Source organism: Schistocerca serialis, chromosome 5, assembly GCF_023864345.2.
Source record: "Schistocerca serialis cubense isolate TAMUIC-IGC-003099 chromosome 5, iqSchSeri2.2, whole genome shotgun sequence".
NCBI classification, from domain to species: Eukaryota; Metazoa; Arthropoda; class Insecta; order Orthoptera; family Acrididae; genus Schistocerca; species Schistocerca serialis.
In genome coordinates this window covers 416,782,915-416,795,276 of record NC_064642.1, presented here as the reverse complement: position 1 = coordinate 416,795,276, position 12,362 = coordinate 416,782,915, and the positions used below count along the sequence as shown (strand labels likewise).

The 12,362-nt window shown below is 37.2% G+C and overlaps 1 protein-coding gene across 3 annotated transcripts in view; it reads right to left on the bottom strand.

The window, feature by feature from the left end:
• The window catches only part of LOC126480964 (leucine-rich repeat-containing protein 59), a 73,369-nt gene that overhangs the window by 12,497 nt on the left and 48,510 nt on the right, over positions 1–12,362 (bottom strand). For all 3 annotated transcript variants that reach the window (XM_050104392.1, XM_050104393.1, XM_050104394.1), the window contains exon 6: positions 3,423–3,659. In XM_050104392.1, the coding sequence (XP_049960349.1) occupies positions 3,423–3,659 (237 nt within the window). The remainder of the gene's footprint in view (positions 1–3,422; positions 3,660–12,362) is intronic.

Here is a 12,362-nt window from a genome sequence, read left to right as displayed (position 1 = left end):
CAGGTATCATGTACACATGAATTAAATAAATCTTAGGAGAAAAGAGAAGCGTATGTACACGAGCTCAGAAAGCAAGCAAGTGCTTTGCACAGAATGAAAGGTGGAATAAATACACTATCGGATCAAATGTATGTGGACACTTTTATGTAATGCTGAACTGACCACTAGATGTTAGAAAAAAATGACATTCCACTAGCAGAGAAGGCGATTGACTTATTGTTAAGATGATATTTTTTGATTTTTGACTCAGTCACTTTTCTTTTCTTTTCTTTTTTTTGATGCAATCATAACTGGTTTCAGCCTTCAAAAGCCATCTTCAGATGCTACGGGCGACATCTGATGAACAAGTGTTCACGCACTGTCGACGTACAATCATTTATTCATCAAATGCCACACATAGCATCTGAAGATGGCTTCTGAAGGCCAAAAGCAGTTATGATTGTATAAAAAAAGTGACCAAGTCAAAAATAAAAAATAACACCTTACCACTATATGTTACAAGAGTCAGACTGCCATTATAATATGAAGTGGGGAGTACTGTGCTGTCTGCACAGAAGCAGTAACAGCAGAATGCATCAGTCAGGAGAGCTCAGTGACTTTGAATGTGGACTAGTCACTGGATATTACCTGAATAACAAATCCATCAAGGCCATCAACCCTTCTAAAGGTACCCAAGTCTCAACTGTTGGTGACAGGATTGTGAAGTAGAAATACGAAGGAACAACCACAGCTAAACCGAGATCAGGCAGACATTGTGTATTGAAGGACAGGGAAAGTCAAGCATTGTGGTGTGAGGGAGGGGGTGAGGGGATGGAGTGGGGGAAAGAATTACATGAAATCGCAGAATAAGAAATCAGTCACGACTCCCAAACTGCTACCTGCAGTCTAGATAGCACAACAACAGAGTTGTTTGCACTTGAGAAAGAATGTGCTACTATTCCTGCACAGACATTCAGAAACATCACTCAAAGTGTCCCCAGCCGAGTTCAAGCTGTCGTAGAGGCGAAGTGCAGATACACCCCATATTAACGTCCCCTAACAGCTGTCAGGATATTTTTGATCAGATAGTGTATATAGAAGGGCTATAAAAAGGAAGTAAACTTTCAGACAATATTATGGAAAGAGAACAGGAAGCAGATGAATACAAGATGGGATGATGATGATGATGATGATGGATTGTGGGGTACTCAACTGTGGTTATCAGTGCCCATACAAATTCCCAAATTTTCTCATCCCAATCTCGTCACATTCATGAATGATGATGAAATGATGAGGACAACACAAATACCCAGTCATCTCGAGGCAGGTGAAAATCCCTGACCCCGCCAGGAATCGACCCAGGACCCCGTGCTTGGGAAGGGAGAACGTGACCGCGAGACCACGAGCTGCAGACACAAGATGGGAGTCTTGACATTGCGTGGAGAACTAGAGTAGTGGAAGAAAAACAGTGGCAAAACTCAGAGGCAAAACTGTTTCATCAGATATGCAAGATGTTTGAAAGAAGTGAAATACCCTCAGACTTCAAGGAATCTGTAATAATTCCAGTTCCAAAGAAGCCATGAGCTGACATGTGAATATTAGCAGAACATAAATTTAATGAGTCAAGGTTACAACAGTGACACAAATTATTTACAGAATAATGTAAGAACTGGTAGAAGCTGATCTTGCAGAAGATAAACCTGTGTGTACAGCATTTGTAGATTTAGAGAAAGCTTTGGGCAATGTTGTCTGAATTACACTCTTTGAAAGGATGATGGTAGGAGGGAAAAATACAGTATCAATGTTATCCACAAATTGTACAGAGACCAGCCTGCAGCCAAAAATTAAAGGAGATGAAAAGAATGCAGGAATTGAGAAGGGGCACAGAGAGAACTGTAGCCCATTCCCAATGGGCAATCTGTACAATCTGCAAGCAGTAAAGGGAATTTAACAGAAATCTGGAAATGTAATTAAAGTTAAGGTTGACAAAATTAAAACTCTGGGATTTCTTGTTATGTTTTAATTCTGTCGGAGACAGCACAGGACTTATGTCAGCTGAACAGAACAGATAAGTGTCAAAAAATGAGATGAGTAGATTAACATCAACAAAAGCAAAACATAGATAATGTAGTGTAATCAAATTAAATTAGGCGATGTGGAACGCATCTCATTTTTTACAAAGAGAAATGAGACACTAAAGATTGTAGATGAGTTCTGCTGTTTGGGCAACAAAACAACTTACGATGGGTAAAATACAGACAACATTACACACGAACAGTAACAAGAAAAGCAACTGTGAAAATGAGAAATTTGTTAACACTGAATATAAATTTAGTGTTAGGTGGTCTTTTCTGAAAATATTTTTCTAGATCAGGCTGTTCCATCTTGTGTACTAGCCAGCAGCAGCTGGGAGGCTGGAGGCAAATGTGGCCAAGGATGACCAAACAGCCGATGTGTGGGTAATCAGGCAGCCAGTTTGTAGTCTATGTGACCTTACTGCATGGGCCAGGCACACGTGGAAAGGGGTGGCCAAGTGCTTCTCGGATGTGCAGAATGTGTGCAATTGAGTTGCCTGATGGTTAGCATATTCTGGCTGCATCTCTCTGAGGGTACACAGAGAAGCACCCAAGAATGTCGTCTCCCATGCAGCAGTGCTGGAACAGCCTCATCTTGAGTGTAGTACTGTACGGATGTGAAATGTGGACAGTAAACAGTTCAGAAGCTTTTGAAATATAATGCTACAGAAGAATGCTGAAGATTAGATGGCTAGATTGAATAGCTAATGAAAAGGTACTGAATCGAATTGAGAAAAAAATAAATTTGTGGCACAATTTGACTAATAGAAAAGATTGGCTGATATAAAACATCTAAAAATAGTCAATGTGGTAATGGAGGAAAGTGTGTGTGGTAAACATTGCAGAGTGAAAGCAAGGCTTGTCAACAGTAAACAGGTTTAAATGGATCTAGCTGCAGTAGTTGTGCAGAAATAAAGATGCTTGCATATGACAGACTAGTATGAAGAACAGCATCAAATCTTCAGATTGAAAAGGGCAACTACAAAAAGAAGTAACTGCTTACAATGCGATATAACCTCCAGTGCAGTAATCATAGTAAGAGCATGTTTTAGCAATTACATTAAGACAAGCAAACAAAGATCGTAACTTTGTAACTTGAGAAAATGTCCACTACATTACAAAGACTTAATAACTAGAAATGTTGTGTATAACACAATGTTATGCACAACTTATTAATGTAAATTTCACAAATGATTAGGTAACTGTTAACAATGCTACTGTAATGCAGCTGTAGCAGTTATATGCATTAATTGATTCAGCACACACACACACACACACACACACACACACACACACACACACACACACACACACAAGAGAGAGAGAGAGAGAGAGAGAGAGAGAGAGAGAGAGAGAGAGAGCGCTTACCAGCTTTTTTTGTGTTGGAATGTTTGCTTTGTATTTTACCCCTTGGCACAGTGGAGGGATCCTGTGATATTTCTTCATCTACAATGGATTGGCTAGGACGTGAGTTATGTTTTACTCCATTTTCTGTTTTTGCCTGTATTTTTTCAGCTGATTTAGACGCTTTCTTTTTCTTCTTCTGTTGTTGCTGCTGCTGTTGAAGCTCTTTCTTTTTCTCCTGCGCAGCTAGTTCATCTAATTCTGCAAATTAGACAATAGTTATATGCACAGGATATGGATGTGCAAAATCATATAATGTTAAAAATATTTGTTGTATATAACTGATATTCACTTACAAGGTATGGCTGTAATTTCAGCCCTGCTTTAAATTTTCTCATTTTGAATAAAAAATGTTTTGAAACTACTTTTGGAATTGCACTTTTGTCAGTACAACAGAAATTCATGTTAAATGCATATGAACTAGAAACATTGTCATTTGCGATTTTTTTTAATAAAAGAAAAAAAAAATCTGTATCTAGTAACATCACTAGTCTGCAATTTATAATGTATTTTCCAATCCTTAGTTCCGTCATTTAATTCAGTCTGCGATTTTTTTTAAAAAAAAAAAAAAAAAAAAAATTGGAGATATTTGTGTTACAAACTTTCTAATACATTTTTCTGTTATTTGTAAATATGTACTTTGACTTTTAACTGTTTATTAAATTCAAGACAGTAAATAAAACTTATTCTGATATATTTTCCAATCTGGTTTTACATGTGAGATGCTGAATTAAATAACAGAAAGAAGTGAACTGTTACTGGGAATTCATTACTTGAGCAACAGGAAGTTTCTTGTGCAATAGTAAGTCCCTTGCTTTGTTTAGGTTGCATCTGATACTAAATTACATTCAGATTTTTAACAGTGTTGTTACTTTTACTTTTTGCAAGAGGAATCAATAACAAGTACCAATGTTTAGAATATTAGCTTTACAAGATATTTTAGTAACAAGAGAGTCCACTATGACTAACTTAGCAGTTGCAAATTGTCCACATCATTTGCAAGTAACCCCCCCCCCCCCCCCCCCACACACACACACACACTATTGTGAAAGGTAAGTCACAGTGAAATAGATATATTGATAACTGCTGTAAGTGTAAGAAATCAAATGGGCCGACTGAGCAGGAGAAGCACCACTGGACATTTTAATTTCCGCTGTCTATATACTTTCACAAATAAATTTGTAAAACTTTATCAGCATGACCAGGAAGGATTCAGGATTCACACTCATAGCAGTGGAAGTTCAAAAACACAACAAAATAAATTTTTTTACATGTGAAATGGCATCATTTATTCACTTACTATTGGCTGCATTTGTTGCTATAGGTACACTTTTCTTCATTGTTGTTGTGGTCTTCAGTCCTGAGACTGGTTTGATGCAGCTCTCCATGCTACCCTATCCTGTGCAAACTTCTTCATCTCCCAGTACTTACTGCAACCCACCTCCTTCTGAATCTGCTTAGTGTATTCATCTCTTGGTCTCCCTCTACGATTTTTACCCTCCACGCTGCCCTCCAATGCTAAATTTGTGATCCCTTGATGCCTCAGAACATGTCCTACTAACCGGTCCCTTCTTTTTGTCAAGTTGTGCCACATACTCCTCTTCTCCCCAATTCTATTCAATACTTCATCATTAGTTATGTGATCTACCCATCTAATCTTCAGCAGTCTTCTGTAGCACCACATTTCGAAAGCTTCTATTCTCTTCTTGTCCAAACTATTTATCATCCATGTTTCACTTCCATACATGGCTACACTCCATACAAATACTTTCAGAAACAACTTCCTGACACTTAAATCTATACTTGATGTTAACAAATTTCTCTTCTTCAGAAACGCTTTCCTTGCCATTGCCAGTCTACATTTTATATCCTCTCTACTTCGACCATCATCAGTTATTTTGCTCCCCAAATAGCAAAACTCCTTTACTACTTTAAGTGTCTCATTTCCTAATCTAATTCCCTCAGCATCACCAGACTTAATTCGACCACATTCCATTATCCTCGTTTTGCTTTGTTGATGTTCATCTTATATCCCCCTTTCAAGACACTGTCCATTCCGTTCAACTGCTCTTCCAAGTCCTTTGCTGTCTCTGATAGAATTACAATGTCATCGGCGAACCTCAAAGTTTTTATTTCTTCTCCATGGATTTTAATACCTACTCCGAATTTCTCTTTTATTTCCTTTACTGCTTGCTCAACATACAGATTGAATAACATCGGGGAGAGGCTACAACCCTGTCTTACTCCCTTCCCAACAACTGCTTCCCTTTCATGTCCCTCGACTCTTACAACTGCCATCTGGTTTCTGTACAAATTGTAAATAGCCTTTCGCTCCCTGTATTTTACCCCTGCCACCTTCAGAATTTGAAAGAGAATATTCCAGTCAACATTGTCAAAAGCTTTCTCTAAGTCTACAAATGCTAGAAACGTAGGTTTGTCTTTCCTTAATCTTTCTTCTAAGATAAGTCGTAGGGTCAGTATTGCCTCACGTGTTCCAACATTTCTATGGAATCCAAACTGATCTTCCCCGAGGTAGATTCTACCAGTTTTTCCATTCATCTGTAAAGAATTCGCATTAGTATTTTGCAGCTGTTGCTTATTAAACTGATAGTTCAGTAATTTTCACATCTGTCAACACCTGCTTTCTTTGGGATTGGAATTATTACATTCTTCTTGAAGTCTGGGGGTATTTCGCCTGTCTCATACATCTTGCTCACCAGATGGTAGAGTTTTGTCAGGACTGGCTCTCCCAAGGCTGTCAGTAGTTCTAATGGAATGTTATCTACTCCCGGGGCCTTGTTTCGACTCAGGTCTTTCAGTGCTCTGTCAAACTTTTCACGCAGTATCGTATCTCCCATTTCATCTTCATCTACATCCTCTTCCATTTCCATAATATTGTCCTCAAGTACAATGCCCTCGTATAGACCCTCTATATACTCCTTCCACCTTTCTGCTTTCCCTTCTTTGCTTAGAACTGGGTTTCCATCTGAGCTCTTGATATTCATACAAGTGGTTCTCTTTTCTCCAAAGGTCTCTTTAATTTTCCTGTAGGCAGTATCTATCTTACCCTAGTGATACATGCTTCTACATCCTTACATTTGTCCTCTAGCCATCCCTGCTTAGCCATTCTGCACTTCCTGTCGATCTCATTTTTGAGACGTCTGTATTCCTTCTTGCCTGCTTCATTTACTGCATTTTTATATTTTCTCCTTTCATCAATTAAATTCAATATTTCTTCTGTTACCCAAGGAGTTCTAGTAGTGCTTGTCTTTATACCTACTTGATCCTCTGCTGCCTTCACTACTTCATCCCTCAGAGCTACCCATTCTTCTTCTACTGTACTTCTTTCCCCCATTCCTGTCAGTTGTTCCCTTATGCTCTCTTCATAAGTAAGCGAAAATCTTCAATGAATTTTGCAAGTATACAAACCATCCTTACAGGTGTATGACACACTACAATTTATTTAATTTATGAAAAAAATGAATCACCTGTCACATCTTAAACTTCATGTTTAGAAAAAACTAAAATTTTATAGTTATTTATCTCAGGTTTTATCAGAGTTTTTGAAAGATTTGGAAAATTCTAGAGTTGCATACACCTGTAAGTATGGTTTGTATGCTGTGCAAAATTCATCGAAGAATCTCTCTTACTTATGAAGAAAAGTATACCTATAGCAACAAATGCAGCCAACAGTAAATGAAAAATGATGAAATTTCGCATGTAAAAAAAATTATTTTGTTATGTTTTTGAACTTCCACTGCTATTAGTGTGAATCCTAAAACCTTCCTGGTCATGCTGACAAAGTTTTATGAATTTATTTGTGAAAGTATAGACAGTGGAAATTAAAATGTCCTGTAGTGCCTCTCCTGTCCGAATCGGCCTGTTTGACGTCCTACCCCTCTTAAGGTCTCATACCTCAACAAAACCAAAACAACTTGTTGGTTTTATCACTTCAGTCTCAGAATATCGATAAGAAAAATTCCTGTTGTATTCAAACAATAAACTCTTCAATTCTGTTTGGAATTTTCGGTGGAAACAGAGAAAAGAAAAGAAAAACAAATTATAGTAAGTACAGTACCATCTGCAGTTAATTTTTTTTCCTTTAATATCCAGTTCTGAAAAAGCAATGGCATTGCACCGAACAACTTGTGTTTTGTCATACTTGGTCTGTAATCTCAACAAGACTGGGAGAGGAAAGCTGGTGGAGGTAATTAGTGAGAGTGTATCAAGTGGGTGTGGGACCACAGATGGTCAAATATCTGCTACCATGAGTAGGAGGACAATCCAATTTTTCACCTCTGTTGTATCTACCAGTTTAGAGGTTTCTTCATCATGTACCCAGAAGACAGAGCATTCCACATTGGAGTGCACAAACACAAAAGAAATTTTCTTGGAATGATCTAGTTTTCATCAAAATGTACAGTCCATTAAAAATAACAAACACCAAATTGAAGTTGAATTACAGTCTTTGAACAGTGTGGTAGTATGCGTTACAGACCACTGATGCAGAGATAATGAATTGCAACATACAGTGTTATCATCACATGAATGTGCTACTTGCTACTGTAGCACTACATTAACAGGAGGTGGATCACTTATTGAATCACAGGTGGCATATATTTTAAATTTAGATAGGATCTGATCGCAATTAGAGCAGATTGCCACTTTGAATCGCAGCTGTTAAACTAATGAAGCTAGACACCTATAAGAAGTTAATTATTATTTGTGTTTTCTGCTCATCGTGTGGTTATGTGGCCATTTTCTTTAACAAATTAAACGAAGTCCTGGGAAGAGTCTCAGCTCCCAAAACTATCATCATAATATTTAGAGATGTGAATATTCACAAAGATGTCAAGTAAGCACTTTCGGCGTGGCACAAATGATAAAATTGCTACTAGGGTATCAACAAGTTCAGCATCAGTCTTAGAACATGTACTTAAAGATTCTGAGGGGGAACATTTTAAATTTTTTATAGGAGACATTGGCCTTTCTGATCAATACTGTTAGATAATAATGCTTAACATGGGCTTGGTAAAGTTTACATAACTGCAGACCTACAAAAGGATTTTCTCAGAACATACATAGAATACATACTTTTTCTAGGACATTGGAATGACGTGTATATGGAAAACAATGTAGAAGCTAAATTCTCTAGAGTCTCCACATTGCTTAAACTAATTTTTGAGGAGACATTTTCTAAAGTAGCCACTTATACAGTAGCAGCTAAAGAAAATAAATGGATAATTGCAGGTATCAGAAAGTCTGAGACTTAGCAAGCGGGGCATCTGTACTCATCTACTATGTTTTCTTCCTCCCAAAAATAACAATTTTTTTCCAAATTTCTTATATATCCGATAAGTATGGGCATAATACATGGTAAGGACATGAAAACTGCATATCTGTAACTAAGCCCAATTCAACTCACATCAATTATTCAGTGCATTCTTCTGGTTATTCTGAATCCACAGGTATAATAAATTTGACTGAAGACCATGTTAATTGCCAAATACCAGTAATTTTAAGGTTTTTTTTTATCATTGGTCATGCACAAACATATACACAATTATTGACTTCCTAATAAAGCAAAAGAAAAATCTGCAGAAATAAAGTATTCAAGCAACCAATGACAAAAATATGTTAGCAACATCTACACTCATTTAATTTTGAAGTAAGTAACATCTTTGGGCAAAACATTGTTACTGAAATAGAATCACAAGTTTACACAAGATAACCATGTAATTCTATCGAGATTATTACTGTATTTGGAAGTTCATCTTAAAATTCTGCAACCAATATCACCAACTGTGACAACAGAGTGAGGTCATGAAAAGTACCGTTTTCGAAACTAATATTTACTGTGCATATTTTATTCATTCTGATATGATTATCTGCTCAGAAGGATAGTATATGAATGATTAATACAGTGACTGTGTTAATGATTTCCTTGCCACACATCAACAGTTGTCATTTATTACATTAGGGTTAAATTACTTAGTGCATTACAACAATACTGTAGGACATCAACCAAGTGTATATGTGGTTACTCATTTATCTGTGCATAACTGAAGTGGATGGAACCTGAACTGGCCATAAACAGCAGTTTATGCACCACCTAACTGCAACAAATGTTTGTGAACTGCAGTTTTGGTGTAGACTACATTATTGGCAGTAGATTATTCCCACAACAAACTTTTCAGCCATTTTTTAAAAAAAAGGCTAACTGAGCAGAAGAAACAGTTAAGCTACATGTCCTCCATGCACTTAAATTCCTCAGTTCTTTGAAAAAGCACTGCACTACTCCACAGCAACGGTACCAATACCAGGGGCAACAGGGAACTGGCCACCCGCTAGCTCTCAGGGAAAGGTAAAAATATAGTGTAGACAAATGTTTTTATTTCCAGAAAATGACTGAAACATTAGTATTATGCAAGTTTTTAACAGGGTTGGAACAAACTTTTTTATGGCTTCTTACAAATTGCTATTCGTATTCCAAAATATTAAAAATACTCCATACCCCAGGGTCTTTGTCCTCTCCTCCTGCAAACTATTGTACGAGCACCCTTGTATCACAAATATAAAAAATATACCGCATAAAGACCTTTCAATGACAAAATAATATTTACAAGGGAAAATAAATACAAAGTAGGGTGGGATGTTGTAGACAAGAAAATAGAAAAGGCAAGCACAAGTTGTTAACATACACATCAAAGATGGAGGTAGAATAACAGAACATCCTCAAGAACAGGCAAATTTTGCAGATGATGTATTGCATAGGAGTTGCAGTTAAGTCTTACTGAAGCACTTGTAGCACCCACAACATCCTACACAGCAAGCTCAGTTGTTATGTTTTCCATAACAGAGCTTAAAGTCAGGAAAACCCTATCAGTAAAGAGACAGCATTGATGCCCAATTAACAAATGATAAATGAGTCCTTCAGTTCAGATATTTTTCCAGAGTTCGTAAAGCATCCATGAGTTGCTCCCTTACTAATGAATGGTAATGCAGAAAGTATTGAAAACTACTAGCCAGTTTCATTACTGCCATATTTCTCAAATGCATTATGAGCGATAGACTAATGAGTTACATGAATAAATATAACTTCTTTAAGAGGGAAAGCACAGTTTTGCTTCAAAATAGCAAAAAGTTTAATATTGGCCATTACCGAGTTCACAAAAGTGTACTTCAAGCTCTCAACAGGGATGAGTGTATTTCAGGCACATTCTTAGACTTGTCCAAGGCTTTTGACACTGTTGACCATAAAATACTGCCAAATAAGTTATAAGCATGAGGTGCAAGGGGAACAGCGAACAAGTGGTTCCAGTCTTCTCTGGGAAACAGGGTACAAAATCTGCTGATAAGTTTTTAAGTGAAACAACTGTGAGACAAGAAATACATAAACATGTGTGTTCTTCAGTGTAGTGTATTGAGTCCAGTTATGTTCTTTATATCATTTGCAGATAGTATCAGACATGGAGAAAAAGTTCTCTACGCTGATGATAACAACAACATAGTCACTGATAAAACACCAGAGCTCCTATTAGAGAAAGCAAATGAAACCCTCAGGAATGTTTTCAGTTGGGCAGTAGATAATGAATTTATACTGAAGTAAAAAAAAATGAACAGTATGCACTTTGGCACAAAGAGACAAAACAACTTTTCACATTATGTGTAGATGATAAATCTATAGATTGTGTAACAAGCACAAAGTTTTTATGGCTTAATACTGATTATCAGTTAATGTGGAATGAGCACACAAAGATACCTGTAAGAAGAACACCATCAGTATGTTATGCTCTTAGGGTTCTTTGTTACAATTTGTAACAGCAAATGTCTTTGTGGTGACATACTATTCCTACATACATCCCGTTCTTAAGATACATGATTCTTTTTTGTCAACTGAAGGCAGGAAACATGGACACAGTTTTTCAACTGTAGAAAAGGCCATAAGAATAATAACTATAAGTCATAGTTGGGCTCACTGTAAAGGGCTACTCAGAAAATGGGGTATCCTTACTGCAGCAAGTGAGTACGTCTACCAATCTGTAGTGCATATCAGGGATAACATTGTTAATTATTCCACAAATAGCGTGAAGGTCAAGCTATATCAGCCGTCAGTTCATGTGGAGTCAGCAGGTTGCAATAAGAAATTGTAAGGACAGCTGAGTAGCGGAAATCACTGTCTGAAACAAGGGGGTGTTCTTGCATTAATAGGAACTGTAAACTGTTACAGAAAGATTAGTAAAAGTTAAGAGGTGACACTGCAGCTAAATGATCAGAGAACTGAGTAGTTGGTCAGTATCAGTGGACAGCCGATGGTCAGGTGGGAGTGTGTAGCCACAAAGAACCCAGGTGCAGATGAAACTACTGTCCTGTAATAACATATATGTGCATTGCTATAGATGTATTCCAGGCTGAATAATCTAGATCAGTTTTTGTGAGTGCACTGAATCACTATAACGGCTCATCGGTGACATGAAATGGCACTTGTCACTATATGTTGTAGCAAAATACAGAGATGTACATTTTAAATGCTGTTGCAAGTGATTTAGCATTTTGCGTTTTACTGGTTTATACTATGGAATGATAGTGAGGACCTATCACTGAATTTTAATATTTTATTGATTAGAGTTATTTCTGGCTGGAGAACAAGTGTTGTACTTTCATAAATAACATTTTGTTTATCAGAGTCACAGGAAGCAGTTATTTTACACCAAATTTGGAACATTCAAGTTCGCCCTCAGCATCTCTGTGTAATCACACATAGTAAAGTAGGGATGGAATACCATCATGAGATAGTGGATAATTATGGGGGTAGTTACACAAGCTGCGGATTCATGTGGAGTATCCCTAGGTCGATGACATAACCTAGGTGCGCACAGGTTCCTTACACGCCGATTGGTTGGT